Source organism: Morus notabilis, unplaced genomic scaffold, assembly GCF_000414095.1.
Source record: "Morus notabilis unplaced genomic scaffold, ASM41409v2 Scaffold657, whole genome shotgun sequence".
Taxonomy (NCBI): domain Eukaryota; kingdom Viridiplantae; phylum Streptophyta; class Magnoliopsida; order Rosales; family Moraceae; genus Morus; species Morus notabilis.
This window is the reverse complement of record NW_010357396.1, coordinates 281,750-300,767: the sequence shown is the minus strand read 5'-3', so window position 1 is coordinate 300,767 and position 19,018 is coordinate 281,750. Positions and strand designations below refer to the sequence as shown.

The 19,018-nt window shown below is 32.6% G+C and overlaps 2 protein-coding genes and 1 non-coding gene across 3 annotated transcripts; 2 read left to right on the top strand and 1 right to left on the bottom strand.

The window, feature by feature from the left end:
- The first annotated feature begins 5,798 nt into the window (after positions 1-5,798).
- On the top strand, positions 5,799-10,079 carry LOC21395731 (ATP synthase subunit O, mitochondrial). Its single transcript, XM_024170060.1, has 6 exons — positions 5,799-6,026; positions 6,879-6,932; positions 8,061-8,304; positions 8,849-8,961; positions 9,525-9,611; positions 9,711-10,079. The coding sequence occupies exons 1-6, from the start codon at positions 5,895-5,897 to the stop codon at positions 9,837-9,839; spliced, it is 759 nt and encodes a 252-aa protein (XP_024025828.1). The 5' UTR covers positions 5,799-5,894; the 3' UTR covers positions 9,840-10,079.
- A 936-nt stretch (positions 10,080-11,015) lies between these two features.
- Positions 11,016-17,258, top strand: LOC21395730 (transcription factor MYB83). The gene is made up of 4 exons (XM_024170237.1): positions 11,016-11,023; positions 11,067-11,116; positions 14,755-15,007; positions 16,268-17,258. Exons 1-4 carry the CDS (start codon positions 11,016-11,018, stop codon positions 17,142-17,144), a joined length of 1,188 nt encoding a protein of 395 aa, XP_024026005.1. The 3' UTR covers positions 17,145-17,258.
- A 908-nt stretch (positions 17,259-18,166) lies between these two features.
- On the bottom strand, positions 18,167-18,248 carry TRNAS-GCU. Its single transcript has one exon. It is a non-coding gene; the product is annotated as a tRNA-Ser (tRNA).
- Between the last annotated feature and the right edge of the window lie 770 nt (positions 18,249-19,018).

Genomic DNA, 19,018 nt, shown 5'->3' with positions numbered 1-19,018 from the left:
CTCTTGGCACACATCCATAATACGCTTCTTCTCCTTCTTCTCCCCATTTCAATTGATTCACTCATTTATATTGTCAATAAACAATGAATTCCCAAAACTAGAAAAAATAATTGGCTTGATAGTTTTGACTTAAAAAAAAAAAAAAAAAAAAAAAAAAAAAAAAAAACAAAGGTCTCATAAATGACTTCTATAGCCAATGCAAGATTATCACTAAAACTAACTAAGCCAAAATAATAAAAATAAAATAAAATCTCTCCAAAAAGTCTCGTACTTTAATTTGCTTCATTTTGTTCATTACATTTATCACAAAGTCACATTACTACCATTTCTTCCCTTCATTCATTCACTCATCATTCCTTAATTTCCCAATTATGCCTTGGCCGTATATAGTAACAAAATTTAGGATTTGAAAAAAAAAAAAAAAAAAAAAAAAAAACCAAAACTGAAAAAAAAAAAAAAAAAAAAACAGATTATATGACATGCCACAGATAGGATTCTCGTTTATTCTTTTGGTAATGGAACAACTTTATAGCCCGCACAAGATCACCACCAAAAACAAAATTAAAAAACAAAAAAAGAAAAACCTTGTGGAGACTATATTTACATTGAACAGAAGAAGACGAAATTGGGGATGAATCTATATCCAGCTAATTAATCTACCTCCGCCGTCGGATGCAGAACACATGGCGCAAGATCCACGACCAAATCCGGCAGGCGCGGGGGTATACCCTGGCGTAGACGGGGCGGGAGTCATGGAGGATTTCGTCTAGGGTTCCGACGAAGAGGTTCAGGTGCCGCGGCGGAGGCACGTACAGCGTCAGCGGAATCGCCGAGAACGCCGCCGAGAAGAAGAACTGCAACATTTCTCCTTTTTTCTGTCCTGTTCTAGAGAGAGAAACAGTATCTAAGAGAGAGAGTGTGTGTGTTTGGAGGTTTGGTGGAGGAGGAGAACAGGTTTTTATGGAGAAAATTGAGAGAGATAGTTCTGGAAAAAACAAGAGAGAGAAAGAGAGGAGAGAGAGGCAGATGTTATTGTCTTCTACTGGTAGGTGGGTGTTTGACGGACCTCTTTGTAGATTTGGGGTCTTATGCATTTCTTCTGAGTTTTACTTTATTTTATTAATTATTTTTTAAAAAATATTGAATCTAATTAAAATTATGGTAAATTACATAAATAGTCCTCAAACTTTTTAAATCTCATTCATTTTATTAATTTGAATTTAAAATTTAAGTTTTATTACAGTAAAATTTTGTTAGAATAATTACATCTAATTTTTTTATTACAGTAAAAAATTATTATATAAAATCACATCTTAATTCGAATTAAAAACTTAAAATAAACAACTAAACGAGCTCAAATAACAAGTTTGATCCTTAATCCATTTTTTTCCGAAACGCCCAAATTTTTTAAAAGGTGACAATTTAACCCTTTCTATTAACCTCTATTAAATTTTTAACAGAACATATTACGTAACTCTTATTTTTAATAAAATGACTTAAATACCCTCATTAAAAAAGTTTTGAGTGTTTTTGAAACTCGTTCAAAAATAATTTTATTTTTTGTATTAAAATAAAAATAAAAATATTTTTAATCTCAGACATAAATTATTTTTAAAATACGTTTATCAAAAGATTATTTTCAATATAAAAAATTTAATTAATGTCTATGTGTCTTTCTCTCTACTTGAAAGATAAAAAAATAAAAATAAAAAATAAAAAATGACTAAAAATTATTTTTTATTTTTTTATTTTACACTAAATTAAAAAATTATTTTTATTTTTATTTATTTTATTACGTCAAACGCCATTTTAAAAATATTTTTATTTTTTCTTTATTACAAAATACGAAAAATAAAAAGACATCAATTTCAAACACACATACTTCTTCTTTTTTCCCCAAATTTCATCTTTCTCGTACAGATAAACTGCATTTGCTCCGCTTTCTCGCAGATCAACAATTTCATATCAAAACCAAAAATACTTTTCAAACAAATAATCAAAACCAAAAAATTGCAAGCACATATTTACAAAAACAATTGTAATAAATTAATTACCCAGAAAACCTCGAAAAGATTTCCCATTCCTTCGTCAAAAATCCAGAAAAGAGTTCCCCTTCCTTCGTCTCACAAATCTAAAAAAATCATCAGTGCCCATCAAGCCCGCACCTCCAATGCCCAGCCGGGGCCTTCGCCCTTCTCATCTCCGGCGCCACCAAAAATCGTCGCCAAGCTTCTTCACTAATCGCTTGCATCCACCAACGAGATCTGCTCCCACCCTATCGCGATCCACTGTAGGAGAAGTGGGTCGCGAGGCCCACACTCGCAACCCAAGCAGCGATGGTTCTTATTCAAACTTGGATTCTAAAAGTGATCCAAATTTAGAGAATGAAAGGAAGAAGAACGCGAAGGAGGACTAGTTGTAAAATGCAAGGAAGAAGCTTTATTGATGTTGGTTTGGGGGCTTCGTTGAACTTAAGGCAAGGACTTGATTTGACTTCTTGTAGTAACTCAAGAAATAATTTGGCAAGGACTCAAGTCAAGGCAATGACTGATTTGATCTGATTTGATACGTTGATGATGCAAGGATTAGTTGTACTTTCGATCTGATTTTTGAGAGGAAATTATTCAGTTTAGTAAAAAACCTTTTATTACGAGATCATGCGTAGTACACATGACTTACACTGTCAAAAATATAACGAAAAAGACGGCGGAGACGTGTAGTAAGAGGATTCAAACCATGATTTGAATGATATTTATGATTTATTATAGTATTTTTTCTCATAAAAAATATACGTAAATTAAAAATAATTATAATCACATGATTCTAATCCATGAACTAAACATCTCCTAAGTGCCCATTTGGTTGGAGGATTCGTTCCCTAATTCGAATCATGATTTATTGTTTGCTACAGTATTTTTTCACATAAAAAATACACAAAAATCAAAAATAGTTTTAATCTCATAGTTCTAATCCATAAACCAAATGGGTAATTAGTGGATATTTGGTTGATGGATTCAGAATTATTTTTAATTTATGTGTGTTTTTTATGAGAAAAAATATTATAACGAATTACGAATCATAATTCGAATCATGACATAAATCTAACAGTCACTTTTAAAAAAATTTTGAATCATTTCGCTAAAAAAATTACAAATTAAATTGTCATTTATTAAAGGGCTGTTCGGAAGCAGGTTTCTTGAGTTAAAAACTCAAAAAAAGTAACTCGAGTTACAACTTTATTCAAGTTCATGTTCTTTTAAGTTTGAACTCGAGTTTAAAGTCGAGTTTGAACTCGAGTTTGGGACTAAAACTCGAGTCCAAGTTTCTCCTTCAACTTAAGTTTAGAAACTCAAACTCAAATTAATGAACAGTATTTTTTCTATTCTTAAAAATACTATAACTTTTTCATTTTAATTCTGATTGAGATGATTTTTTTTCTATGCGTTGACAACGAAAAGATGAATAAAACCCCACCCATATACCCTATTAAAATTTTCCATCAGCATTGAGTTTTTATTAAAATACTATCTAAATACAAATTTAAGTTTTGACTCACTCAAACACAAACTTAAAAAAGATTCACAACCAAACACAAACTCAAGTTACAACTTCAACTCAACTCAAAATCTACACTCAAATTACCTAACTCAAAAACGATAAAAGAACAGCCCCTCAAAAATTTGTGAATTATCTGTGCAATTTACCCTTAAAATTATGTTAGTAAAACTTAATAGATAGATACATATTTACCGGTTTTGAAATGTAGATATTTCAATGAAGTTTTTCTTTTTTTTTTTTTTCATACTCTACCATAAAATTTTCTGTTTTTAAAGTGAAAATGTTTTTATAAAAATAATGTACGAAATATGCGCGTTGTTTTTCTGAATCTCTGAGTTTGATTCGAGCGTTATTTTCTGAAATGTTTTGAGATTTGCTTTGTAAGAATATATATAGTATGTGGGAGAATGATGCTGCAAGAAGAAAAATATGGTAAGAAGTTATACTTCAAATACATGCAAAATCCATCTATAAGGAAAAAAATAAAAAACCAATGTCTTGTTTTTTTCTAATATCTAAAGAAATTAATCTTGTATTTAGAATTGATCCCGTTTTTTTTTTTTTTTTACGTTTTTCAATAAAAAAAATGAAAACGTTTTTAAAACGGCGTTTAACGTAATAAAGACAAAAAACGGAAATAAAAAATGATTTTTTAGTTTAGTGTAAAATGAGAGAGAAATAAATTTTCATTTTTTGTTTTTGTTTTCTCATATCTCAAGCAGAGAGAGATATTAATAAGTTTTTTATATTGAAAACAATCTCTTAATAAAACTACTAAACGCATTTTCAAAAATGATTTCTATCTGAGATTGAAAACGTTTTCATTTTCATTTTCATATAAAAAATAAAATCATTTTAAAACGAGTTTCAATATTAACATTCAAGTAATTAATCTTTTTAGTGTAATGGTATGTACAAACTATTATTTTCTAAATGTGAAGGTACAATGATTCATAACTAAGTGAAAAAAATACTTGTATTCTGAAATGTTATTATATTAGAGTGTTAAGTAAAACAGCAAGTGTAGCATATAACAGATATTTGCAAATGTCTATAGAAAATAAGAAAGGAGTACCACGTTATTCGTACAATTCCTTCCAATTGAACATAGGTTGATATGAAATCACCCTTAGTAAATAGGTTGACATGTAGTATTCGTTGACGTTGAATTAATGTTGACTTACGATATCATTGAGATTGATTAATTGCTATCTATCAAATTTTCCATGACTTCATTCTAGATATCTAATCGCAATACCATTTTAAATTCAAATTTCGGATGGTAACAAAAGGGAAAAAAACACGATAACATTTAGAAAACACATCTTTAAGTATTACCCATGTCAGTGTTTTGGAAAATAATAATGCATATATTATGTTAGTGTTTTACAGCATGTAGACCTCGTACATTTTGTGAGTTCGAATTGTATGATGTTTGAATCTATATGTGGTTTTCTAGTGGTTCAAATTGACGTTTGATAATGTAAAGTTGAATCAGAAAATAAAACTTCATATCGTAGAATAAATATTTAAACTGGTGTTTGGTTAGTGTTAGAATTGTGAGTAAATCAGAAATAGAATCATGGTTTTAAACCAAAGATACTATATATCAAATAGGTTCAAACTCATGAGAATTTAATGGGAGTTAAGTTCTCCAAAACCTAAAATTTTAGTTCCCAAAGGTTCTCAAACAAAATCCAAGTTCAAAATTCTAACAATCAAGCATAGATTTAAAACCAAATAATGGATTCAAATGCACTTGAACCCTTAATACAAACAGACTAGTAATATATGAAATTAACTATTATTATTATTGTTATTTGTATTGTAACTACAATAGTTGTTGTCGTTTGACCCGAATTATGACCCGGGTCGGGCGTGCAATGTAATTGTGGACATAGAATGGATAAGGAGAAAAAGTAGAGCGAATAAAAACAAAGAAGCCTAACAGAAAAGAGAAGGTAACGTTAAAATTGGCAGAGCAGAGAAGAGAAGGTGTCTCTGTCACGCACTTGCCCTGAAAAAGCTGTTTTGCAATACACCTGTCGTTTTCCTCTTTCAATCAAACACGACATGTCGTTTTTTTACAAACGACGTTCACTATAAGGCCCATTAATAACTTGTCTCTGGACTACTGGGCCGGCCTGTTCCACACCTCGGCCCATACTCTAAATTTTTTTTTTTTTTTTTTTAATTTTCATTTCGTTGATCTCCAGCCCTACTATCGCAAGATACCTTCTTCTCTTTCATTTTCTTCTCCAGTCCTGTTTGGCTACTCAGAAAAAGACTTTCATAGACGAAACTTTATAAGGGTTTTCTAAATCCCGATTCGGAAAATGGCGTTCGCTGGTCGCTTGAGATCGAGCCTTCCTCTCGTTTCAAAGATTTTGAGATCAGATTCTCTATCTGCTGCGAACGGATCGGCTCCCCAAAGAGCCCTACTTTACCCTATTTTCTCTGATTCCGAGGTACCTTTCACTTGCAGAAATTAGAAAAGAAAATCGTCTTTTTCTTTGTTATTTTCCATTTCCGGTCTCTTCGATTGCTGGAAACCATTTTAATTTTTTATTTCTCGAAAGAAAGATCGTTTTTTTTGTTTAATATTTTTGAACTTCATTTTTGGAGAATGAATATATTGGGGATTGATTGAGCTAACAGTCTAATTACGATTACTAGATTTGATATTTCTACGCCGGGATTAGGATTAAAAAAAATTTTGATTTAGAATCTTATGGAAAATAATTATAATGAAGATTCTTTAGTAACCGAAGTTGGGTTTTCTGCAATTCCCAAAATATAAGAATAAAAATTGAGCCTTGGCAATATTTCCAGACTAGTTCATGGTATTAATTGTCATATTGACTTTGTGTTTAAAAATCTCGGAGGACAGGGCTTTGTTTTTAATTATCTCATTTGAGAAATCGCGAAATATATTTGTCTGTTCTTGGGTGTTAAGAAGTAATGTTTTTTCCCTTTAGTATCAAGTCATCTTTTATAGTTTCAATTCTTCATTGCATAACTGTTGACCATAGATTCTGGGAAATGGGTTGTGTTTAAGATTTATATTTGGTTGAGAATTTCTTAACAATTTTTTTTTAGTTGCATTTGCATAAAAATGTAGAGAGTTGTTATGTTTAAGTTCTAGGAGGGACTGTTTCTTGATTATCTTATTTCAGAAATTCCAAACATCATTGTATAATATGGGGTGTTTAGAAGTAATGTTGATGCACTTAAGTGTCAAGAGACCAAATTATTTTTTTATAAGTCCAAATTCTTCATTCGAGTGGTGCATAACTGCTGACTAAGCTATGTCTTTGCAGTTCTCGAGGAATTATGCAACTGCCACTGGGAAAAAGGAAGAAAAAAAAGTTAAGGTAAAACTCTGTGTTTTATTGTTGGTTCTAGAATGTTGTCCAGTATTATTTTGTGCAAATTAGGAACATAGAATGGACACTTTCATGTAGTTGGATCCATGGTTTTAAAAAGCGCCAAAGGCGCACGCCTTGAGGTGCGCCTCGTGGCGAGGCGTTGGAAAAGCGCCTCAACTCCTACGCCTTACAGGGTAGGTGGCTGAGGCGCACGCCTTTGAGCGGCGCCTCAGGTGGTTATTGAGGCGTCCGCCTCTCTGCAAAGGGTCTTCTGGTGGGTTATTTTAACATGTTGGCCCAAAAGTTTTAAAAAGCCCAAAGTACCCAGGCCCTTAATGACTAAGAAAAAACCCTAATAACAAAAGAAGCAGCCAGCCACTTGCACAGCCGTCTCTCCTCCTCCTTCTTCTTCTTCTTCCTCGCACGGGCAAACACTCTTCTTCTTTTCTTAGTAGTGATGGTGATTGATGAGTTGGGAGATTAGGCTTTTAGAAGTGCATTATGAACCTTATGGTATTAGGATTTGATAATTATTTAGCCTTTTTTACGCTTCTAGTAGTGAAATAGACTTCTCTTTATGTGGATGTTTGGTTAAATTTCTTTTTTTTAATGATTATTAAGTATGGATTTAGTTTTTGTTTGTATTATTTTTTTTCCTAAATTTTTTATAGGCATTTTTTGAGGCTTACGCCTCAAAGCACCTTGAGTTTTACACCTTGCCTTGTAAAGGCAAAATGCCTCAAGGCCCGATTCCGCCTTTTAAAACCTTGGTTGGATCTTTGTTAAGGAAATATATTAGAGTCATTTGAAGAAAATCTTGGTTTTTCCTCTCTACACTATGTTTTTGAAGCTTTAGCAGAAATAATTTTCAAGCTCCAAATTAGAAGCTCGGTCAAATAATGTCCCAATTTGTAAATATGTCGTCCTTTCTTATATCAAATCTTTCATATTTCCAGACGGAATTATCTATTAGTCAACTGTATCCGAATTAGTGCTACAATGCTAAGCTAAAATGGAAAAAATAAAATAAAGTAATGTATGTAAACACACATGCATACATAGAAAAAAAAAAGAAGGAAAATTTATATTTCACATTTTACGAGCGTATCTTGTCCCATTGTTGTGACGTTCCAGCTGCCTTTGGCTTTGTTTGGGGGTGCTGGAAACTATGCCTCTGCTCTATACCTTGCATCAGTAAAAGCTAATGTCTTGGACAAGGTGGAGTCTGAGCTTGTTGATCTCATTGAGGCTTCAAAGAAAAGTCCTCTATTTTCTCAGTTCGCCAAGGATTTATCAGTTACAAAGGATGTTCGACTGAAGGCAATCAACGATATCTGTGCTCAAGCTAAGCTTTCAGATATTACAAAGAACTTTCTGGGTATGGTTAGTTGCTCATTAGTGAATTACTTGAAGATGGGTTAGTCTGTCTTTTTTGATTTATTCTGAAAACTGGATTAGTCTTTCTCTGAATTCTGTTGGGTTATATTTTGCCTATTAGCGTTGATGGGCTTATTAAGACATTATATTTTGTTGAAAGTTACGTGTGTAACCTACACCACTCTGTATATAGACCATTAGATCTCTTAGCTTTCCAGTAAAATATGGACCTATAGTAACTACCTCATTAAATTTTGTGCAAGACTCCCAAGAAATGCATTGCCTATATTACTGACAGGCACTTTTTAACTGATTTTGTAAACTTCGTTTCATATTATCTGTGGTTGTAGTTGTACAATTTTAATAAAATAAAAGTGTGGTTGTTCAAAAGGTTTTTATTATGTTTATGTTTTTCGCTTTGCTAGTTAAACTGCTACTCAAACATCGTTTTACATTAAATGTCTGTAATTCCGATGGTTGAGTGGAGTTTTTATACTAATCTGAGAATTGAGGTTAATTTTGTTGTTATATATGATTTATTGTAGTTGTCGCCACCGAGAATGGTAGGCTAAGAGACATTGACACCATAACAAAGAAATTTCTGGAGCTGACTATGGCTCACAGGGGCGAAGTGACAGCTATTGTGACGACTGTCATTGTAAGTCTGGTTCCATGACGTCCTTTTATTGTTTTTTTTCATGTAACCTCCTTTAGTTGTTTTATTAATTTTGCGTGCATACCCTGTTTAAAAAACATTCCTCTGATTGCTAAGTAGGTTGCTTGCAGTTATGGGATGCCCTATATGAAACTGTTGGAGTTGATGTAGGATGTTGCTCATCTGGGCAGAACTGTTATGGGAATGTGATGTCCTTATTACAACGTTGTGGTGGTGGTTTATAATATTTCATGGCTTAATCGTTTTTTATCTCCGAAACCATGATTATTAACGATGAAGAGTTAGTTTTGGACTTCATAATGCCTTGCCAATATAGGATAGTCACTAGTAAAGTTATATTTTCTTGCCTTGCCACTTAGGAAAATTGGGCCAGTTTGAATATTAAAATCGTTGGTTAGGCAGAGCCTCTTTACTTGGATAGTGTAGAAGTCATACTCAAGTTGTTAGTTCTTATGTTTTCACATTGTATTGGTCAAGTCTCAGCCACAGCCATATTGCTGCAAGATGTTATTGTCAATGACATGTCGTTGTTATTTTCTGACCAGCCCCTTCCGCCTGAGGAAGAGAGAGAGTTGAAGGAGACATTGCAGGAGATAATTGGGCAGGGGAAGAAGGTTAAGCTCGAGCAAAAGGTAAGCACGGGCCAGCGTCCTCTTTTCGTGTTCATTCTATGACTTTTTATTTATTATTTTGTTTCCTTTGTATATAACTTTGAATTGTTTGCATTTCAGATTAATACCAGCATATTGGGTGGGCTCGTGGTTGAATTTGGTGAGAAGGTTTTTGACATGTCGATTAGGACTCGGGCTCGTCAAATGGAGCGGTTCTTGCGGGCACCCATTGACATCGGCAACCTCTGAAAACCCATATCAGAACGGCCTTTCTTCCCTTTTTTCTTTGCTTCTGTATCTGTTTCTCTTGAAGCTTCAAGAAGGAAAAGAGTATTCTTTTTTATATAATTTTGGTTCCTCAACTATGTCTCACATATGGCAGTACCCCACGGGATAGGATGCCATGTATTTGCAAATAAAAAGCTTCATCTTCACAGAACCTCGTTTGGATGGTTTTTTTCACTTATTGAAGTCATAAGTTGTTCAATTTCCCTTAATTTGTCGTTCTTCAGATCAAGGCACATATACATTTCTGTATTTTCAAATGGTTTCTTAGACCTTATGCACTTGCTGATGAAATTCTTCTTAATAGAGGACATTTCAATGTGAGTTGAAAAAATTGTTAGTAATAACTAGTGATTTGGTCACCAATAAAAGTGCATTGTTATTTATCATCACTAATATAAAGAATAACGTACTACTATTTGGTGATAGTTTTGATGGTGGTAGTTTTATGAGCTTGTCATAAATACGTTTTTCATCTTGTCTACCACTTTGTTAACGGGAAAAATAAGTGGCATTATAAAATCGCTTAATTTACATTCGACTAATAATTGATTTTTTCTACGTGACAAAGTAACTCGTGGATAGGAGTGGTAATTCGCGTCACATGTCGTGTTTTGATCGTTTTTTTTTTTTAATTTACAGTCAATCTGAACAAGAGTAACACGAAATTTTAAAAACCGCAACACGAATTCAACACGATTATTTTACGGGTTGACACGACATGACATGAATATGACCCGTGACACAAAATTAACCTGTGAACTTGAAATTGACACAAAAATTATATACTTTTCTTTAGTTTTTTACATATTAGAAATAACTTAAAATTCATAACACACTAAAATACAAAAATATCCATCAAAATTAAGCAAATAATAGTATAAGATTTTGAATATAACTATCATGATATCACAAGTTCATAATAAAATCTAAAATGTGTAATGAAAAAAAAATATATTTTAGTTTTTTTTAGTTTCGTGTCGTGTTCGGATTAGGCAGATCCAACTCAAAATTGACCCGTGTTTTTCATGTTAATTTTAGGTCGACCTAATTCTGACCCGAACTTCTTTTTTCTCAACCATAACCCGCGAAATTCGTGTCATTTTCAAATTGTGTTGTCGTATCGTGACTCATATTGCCATGGATGTGTATAGATCAAAATTGGAAGATTGGAGGTATCTAAAATGAAAGGGTAATATGCATATCCATCAAATCAGATCAGAAAGCTAAAAACAACTCTCTCCCACTTGTTTTGTGTAAGAAATAAAGAACAATATACTTGGTGTTACAGAGAAGCTAGAATTCTAAATCTCCTTTATTGGGAGGATCATGATAGCAGATAAGTTATGCATTGATGAATAAAGGGGGGTTTTTTTTTCCCTGATCTAAAATCTCCAACTCTTCCAACATTTTTTTTTCTTTTGAAAATTTAATGTCATCATCTTAAATGCTGAAGTCCCCCTCTGGCCTCTCCTGAATTATAATGGGACTCATCATTTATTTTCACATTCATGTCTAAAGTTGATAGTGGCCAAATTAAACCTTTTAGAGAATCAGACCAACCTTTTCTTCTGTGAGTTTCTTCAGTACTTGCACAGGCACAGCCTTTTCAACTCATGATTTTTCTTTTTTATTTCCTCTTTCCCGTTTTCATTTAATGGAAGGGAATTACGTGATAAGGTAAGAAAAATAAATAAATAAATAAGTAACACATTATTAGTACTACTCGTAATTCTGGACCGTCCTATGTATCAAAAGTAATACACACACATATGTAAGTTTAATAAACATATGATTATCTAGAATTGTACAGTAACTAATAGGATTTTTTTTTATCCTATCATGGAGTTAAGTTCTACTTCGTTGGAAGATAGATTATCAAATAAAATTATAGATTCATGTGTTATTTTGTAAGTACAAGGTGTAAGGAAGAAACAAAGTGAGTTGGTCTTTCTTGTCTTTATGACTAAGTACCATATTGCTTCGTACATCCTCACAAGCATAAAAATGTACTTTCATCTGGGACAGCTGTAGATACATACACGTATATATATGTGTGTGTGTGTGTATAGCTTTTTGAAATATTTGAGTAGCTTGAGAGTTTCCCCGGTCACTTTTCCTCCGGAAAACATGCAACAGTAATACTCCTTGTTGGCACACAGAAAATTTTAGATTTTTGCAATAACTGAATTTGCCTTTCTTAACATGAAAGTAACTACTGACTATGACTTATTCCCTTGTAATAAGTCTTGATTTTGGCTTGGAAAATGACATACCGCATATACATATACATATATATATATATGTTTATATGTATTGCCTTGACAGAACAATTCCCATGATATATATATATATATATATATAGGCGTGTGTGTATATATAATATATACTACTTTCACACGACATGGCAATAATATTTTTCTTCTAGCATGTAGACAAGAAAGATTAGGTAATGAAAGGGAATTCCTGATGAAAAGGGTAATGTACTATAACTATATCACAGAGCACACAGGATAAGGATTTTTATGCAGCAGCATTAGTTATATATTATATATGTCTATCTGTAACATGTGATATCTAACTACTAAGCTATTCTACAAGAAAGAAGAAAAAAAGTGATAACTGCTGTGTGTCGTTGTTAGTTTTAGGTCTTCTTATAAATTTGTCTGACGAGCATAACATGAAGTTAACGATCATTTGCAAGATAGAACGAGTCTCTCTTCTTATTCAAGGATAAGTTTTTAGATATATTGTTTCTTCTAATTGAAGAATACGGTATATGATTAATTAGTTGGTATTTTTTTACTGTCTTGTATTGTCTATATCTGTACAATGTATCTCTTGATATATAGCCACTAGATAGTCATGGAAACTAAAACTACACAAAATTATCTTGACAAAAAATGAATAATAATAATAACAACAATAATAATAATATAGTCTTTTTTCTTCTAAGAAATGACATTTTACTTGCGTCTCAGAAATGTTAAATAATGGAACAAATTAATGATACATATATAGTTTTCAAATGGATTACCATTTTAATATATAGAATGATGCTATTGTTTTGGGTAAGAAAAATTCAATATATTCATCATGTAAACATTTTAAGCAATTAACAACAAACGAGATGGTCCAAAATTATGATTGTGGATAAGACAAGTACACGTATAGTCTTTGACAGCAAGTGAGTGCAGTGTACAACACTTGACAGAAAGGTGAGATATATATGTATATATATATATATATATACACATACATACATATATATGCACACGGATAACTATAAATGGAATGAATGAAAATCATTTATGAAAATAAGCTGTCCGTTTCATTCTGTATAGTTGTCTAAAAATCTTGTTAAATATATCCTTTTTGATGAAACTGTTAAATATATCTTTATATATATATATATACACACACACACACACACATGCCGTATTGGATAATAATACAAGTTTGCCCATTTGTTAACAATCAAACAAGAAAGTCTTACAACAGAGTGGGCCAATTTATTTGCTTAATTGCAACTACTCTCAGTTACTTGGAAGGCAATTGGCTATTCATCATTTATTACTATAATAATTATATATATCAGGATGATCATCACCATTATGATTATTATTTAGGAGAATTACTTGGCAAGAAAAACAAAATACGATACAGCTTGGTGTATCTAGTTTGGACTGTTAAATTACATCCAAAATCATTTAAAAACCAAAAGGATATATATAATTTAACAGAATTTGACTAGAACTGATAATCAAAACACGCACTAGCTACATGCCAGTAAGTATTTTTCGTATTATAAAGAAAAAAAATTCATATTTATGATTATTTATGTTCTGCCAAATAATATATTTGCAATTGATATTGATCTGTTGTACTTTATTAGTGGACAAGTGAAAAAAATAACAGCACCGCACGTTTTGAGGGTTTATATGTGATTTAAAAAGATAAAAATAAACATTCCTTTCTTCTTCTTTTTTTCCTTTTTATTAATGGGGTGTACGTAATGTGCTGGAGAAGTATGTTCGGTTGTTGTTTTAAATAATTGTTCATGCAAATTAAGAGTTAAACAACCAAATACAACAATATATATATATATGTTCACTATACATTATATATATACACACATATATATATATATATCTTTGCGTTAACAAATTTTCCATACAGCTAGAGAAGTGTATCAAAAGAACTACTATTGTATATTTATAGATGTTCTCTCTCTCTCTAGATCTCCTCTCTCTCTCTCTCTTTCTCTCTAGATCTCTTCTCTCTCTCTCTCTCTCTCTCTAATCTATGTTTATACTTCCAATTCACGTGTACGTTTGAGATGAGAGAGAATGGATTGTCTTCTTGTGTTTGACTCTTTCTTGTCTTTTTTGGATGCATTTTTCTTCACTCACAAGGTAATTATCATCTCATGATCTCTTTGTATTGAGACAGCTGCACTTTTGCTTCCACTGCACATAATAATCTCTCTCTCTCTCTCTCTCTCTCTCTCTAATATTCTCTCTCATCTTGGAGGTCCCCCTCCAATCCGTTTCCCACTCCACCCATCAACCAACAAACACAATCTCTCTCTCTCTCTCTCTCTCTCTTACTTTCACATTCATATTTTAAGCAAACCCCTCCACAACCATGATCTGCATCATCATTATGATCATCACACCGTGAGTCTAGAGTAGTACTTGTTTCTCTTATTCTTCACCTTCAACTTTCTAAACTCTTTGATCTTCTCCATCAAACCCTAGCTATTATATCTAGCCCTGCAGTACGTACTTCCATAACATGAGGAAACCATCTGATCATCCCAGAACATCATCAATATCAATGTCTGGAGTAGTGAGTGATAAAAAAAATATTGCTATTGGAAATAAGAATATTATAAACAAACTAAGGAAAGGATTGTGGTCTCCAGAAGAAGATGAGAAGCTGATGAGATACATGTTGAGCAATGGACAAGGTTGTTGGAGTGACATTGCAAGGAATGCCGGTCTCCAAAGATGTGGGAAGAGTTGTCGTCTTCGTTGGATTAATTACTTGCGCCCTGATCTCAAGCGCGGCGCTTTCTCTTCCCAAGAGGAGGACCTTATCATCCATTTGCATTCTCTTCTTGGCAACAGGCCAGTACTTCTCTCTCTCTCTCTCTCTCTATATATATATATATGGATATGTATATATGTCATTTCCATATATAATGTATTCCCTTTGTTTTTATAAGAGAATTGAGAGTTGATCTAGTTTTTGCTCTCAAGCTAGCTAGCTACTTCTTTGTGTCATTAATCATATATATCTGCTAATTTCCTTTTCCTTTGGAGCTAATTAAATCATGAAATTATATTTCCCACTAAAATGCTAGAAAAGAATATATCATTTAGCAATAAGTTTATATTCCTCTTTTGTTAATGCACGGAGCTTTGTTGATCAGATCATGTCATATAAGTAATTTAGCTAACATATCGCATTGCCTACAATAGGATATAAATTAATATATATAGCTTAGATATGTATGTACAACTTAATTATCTGCAGACTGTTGAGCTGTTGATATATATGATGCAGTCTCATATATAGATATATGTAATTGCTTAATTAATCGAATCTGATTTGCAATTAGATCAGTACAAAATATTAAAAAACTCAACAACATGACTAATTAACTAGTGCACTAGAGAGAGACAAAATTTTTCCATAAAAAAAAAAAAAAAGAGAGAAATTTTTCTGTCTGCAATATCTCTGATAGATACCTTTCCGTTAATGATCAACATTCTCTCTAAATGTTGTTTGTTATTACTAATGATGAGTACGTACCACTGCGTAGCATTTGCTACAAATTAATCATATTGCTTCTAGGTTCAGCATCTCATTTACACATTTTTAGTAGATAAGTCTAGATCATTTAACTTTGTTTAACCAGTTTTTGGTGTTACTTGATCCGCCTTTATTGTTTTCTATATGTTCCAGCTGGTTATTATAAAGTCATTGGGACCATTTCATATTGAAATGTATGTACCATCTATATATATATATGCATATCAACTTTAAGCCAGACTGCTAGCTCAATGAATTTTTTTAATTGGTGTGTGAATTGAGTTCTGTAACTCAAGTCTCGGAGGATGTAATTAAAAAAAAAAAAAAATCAATCCAAAGTCGTTACTTGTAAAACTACTCGAGCAATTAAAGACCATGAAGAGCACTCGTGCGTATTTTTTTTTAAAGCCATATAGAAGAAACCGTGCTTTTCCCAAAACCAATGAAATTAATTAATTAAGAGTCACTTCACTTTCTTATTTTTTTAAAAAAATTTACACACACATGTATTCATCTCTTAAAGATAAAAACTGCTTAATCTTTTATATAATAATTTTTCTACGTGCAATCAGGTGGTCACAAATTGCTGCTCGTCTTCCAGGAAGAACGGACAACGAAATCAAGAACTTTTGGAACTCCACATTGAAGAAAAGGTTGAAACATCTCAACAACTCCACATCCTCATCTTCTCCAAACGACAGCAACTCATCGGCAGAGCAGCCTACAGATCATCATCATCGTCACGTCAAGATCGACGGCCACGATCCGACGATCATCTCCATGCAATACGGCGACGGTCATGATCATCGTCATCACATGATGATCATGGCGAGTGCCGTGCACATGGATTCATCTTGCTCATCGTCAACAATATCCTTGCAGGCTAGTACTAATAGTACCACGGCTTGCGGCGGCACCGGCACCGGTAACAATTACCAATTTGACCCTTTTTATAATGTGCTTGGTCACTATAGTCGCCATGACATGAGCCATGCAGATAGTAATTTGTTCAACGTGATGCCCTCTGCATGCTTATCTCAAGTTGGAGGGTTTGATGATCATGATCGTGTTAGCCTTGGGCCGGATTATGGGGTTTTGGAGGAATATGGTAAAATGGCCGGCCAATTGGAAATTAGGGACTTTTCTCTGATTCCACCATTGGAAAGTAGAATTAGCAACAACAATAATATTGAAGAGAATAAAAATAATAGTATTGCTCCTATTGATCATATCAAGGGAAATAGTAGTAGTACTATTATGAGCAGTGCTTATAACAACCACAACAACAACAACAACCACTTGATGAATAATTATAGTAGTGGTGGAATATTGGGGTTTGGAAGTAATATTGGGCAATTGCAAGGAGAAAACTTAAAAATGGGAGAATGGGATTTGGAAGGTTTGATACAAGATATATCTTCCTTTCCTTTTCTTGATTTCCAAGTTTAATATCTGGCCACGTGTACAACCTTTTTTGAACCACTTCTTATACCCCACATCTTCCTTCTTAATATTGATCATCATCCTAGCTCTTCATTATTTCTTCTTCCCCTTCATTAAAGCTTCCCCCCTTCCTATTTATTGTCAAAGAAGTTTTTGGCAATATCATGGAGAATTTCCCCCCCCCCCCCCCCCCCCCCAAAAAAAAAAAAAAAAAAAAAGAACATAGATGGTTCGGAATTGCACAAGAAATCTCCTACCATTTTTTTCATCCTCTCTTATAAGTTTTTTCATCACATATACCGCGGCCTCTCTTGATCACACAAAATTCCTTTTCCGAGTTTTCTATTTTCCTTCTTGGTCAACACATCAAAGTCCTTTTTTTTTTTTTTTTGCTTTTTTTTTTCCCCCCCCTTGGATTTTCAAAGAGGTTTCTTGAGATCATGTTGGCAAATTCAGTATATATAATTTAGACAGAGACCTTTATGTACGTATTTTGATGTTGGTGCAATAATCGTCTTTCCAATTGCACGGAGGACAAAAAATTGTGAGTAGTGTACTATACATAGGAAGATAGTATAGCTGGGAGCATAGACAATAATAAAAAAAGATATTTGTTGGTGAAATTGTTAGTTTCCTCATTAGATGTACAAAAGAGAATAATAATATCTCAAGGTAGTAGAAATGCAAGCAATTGTCAAAAGTGTCCAAGATATGAGAAGATGTAATATTACAGCACATGTTGTGTAAAGATATTTTAAATTTTTATGTCACAAGCAAAATATTCTGTCATATTTGCTCCCCATGAAGTCCATATTCCTCACAAATATATTCAATCCATTTGTTCATCTGAATTTTCAAATGGATATATATATATATATATATATATATGAAAAGTTACACACACAGATAAATATATATTCATATATACATATATAAGATACTTCATAAACATTATAAAAATAGAATTAAAAAAGTATAGAGAATCCCTCATATATATATATATATATAAATGGAGAAAAAAATGTATTCGTCGCCTGAGAGATTCGAACTCTCGCGGGGAAACCCCATGTACTTAGCAGGCACACGCCTTAACCACTCGGCCAAAGCGACGTTGTGCTGTTTTTCTTAAATAAAAATATATTTTTAAGAGAAATCAGTGCAGGCCCAAAGACTAAAACTTGAAAGTTGAAACTCCAATCTGGATTGGGCCTGGAATTTGTTGTACATAAAAGGTTGTTGACATGCCTCTCACCAGCTTACTGGTTTCTTCTCTCCCATAACCCATATGACCATGAGAAATAGAAATTTAAGTCTAGCTCATTTTACTCGTTCGAGTTAAGATCTCAAATGAAAATGTGAATTTATATGAAAAAAAATATTATAATAAAAAAAGTTAAATTTAAATTTTTATAAGAAAAATACTGAGAAAAAATTGAATTGTGATTAGAACTAGCAAACGAATATGTTGTTGTTTTTTTTTTTATTAAACCTAGTGGAGGAACTTTTAATGGCATGTTCTTTTTTCTCCTCTAATGAATTTGGAGAACCTTTATCTATATTTGATCATCTAAGGAAGTAATGAAAAAGTTTGTGATTTGTCTATATACATATATATATATATATTACCTCGTGGTGCGTGTAATTCTTACACATCTTGTGGTGCTTAATGGCTCTGAACAGGAATAAGTAAATAAATAAAGTAAGAAAATCAAAGAACCCAAGGTGACATCCAGTAAAGGAATATTTTTGTGATGATTGTGATCTTGCTACTGATCAGTTAGTGCAATTCATAATGTCTTGGTATAAAAGCAAAAGAGGACTCTTCAATTAGATTTATATCCCAATATATAATATATGTACACACACGCATATATATATAT

What these genes read in the sequence shown, in the direction of transcription:
- LOC21395731 (XM_024170060.1), top strand. Translation starts at nt 5,895, where the DNA reads ATGGCGTTCGCTGGTCGCTTGAGATCGAGCCTTCCTCTCGTTTCAAAG. An exon ending in CTATTTTCTCTGATTCCGAG is followed by an intron (nt 6,027 to 6,878) that starts GTACCTTTCACT and finishes ATGTCTTTGCAG; the next exon opens with TTCTCGAGGAATTATGCAAC. An exon ending in AGGAAGAAAAAAAAGTTAAG is followed by an intron (nt 6,933 to 8,060) that starts GTAAAACTCTGT and finishes GTGACGTTCCAG; the next exon opens with CTGCCTTTGGCTTTGTTTGG.
- LOC21395730 (XM_024170237.1), top strand. An exon ending in GAAAGCTAAAAACAACTCTC is followed by an intron (nt 11,117 to 14,754) that starts TCCCACTTGTTT and finishes ATATTGCTATTG; the next exon opens with GAAATAAGAATATTATAAAC. An exon ending in CATTCTCTTCTTGGCAACAG is followed by an intron (nt 15,008 to 16,267) that starts GCCAGTACTTCT and finishes ACGTGCAATCAG; the next exon opens with GTGGTCACAAATTGCTGCTC.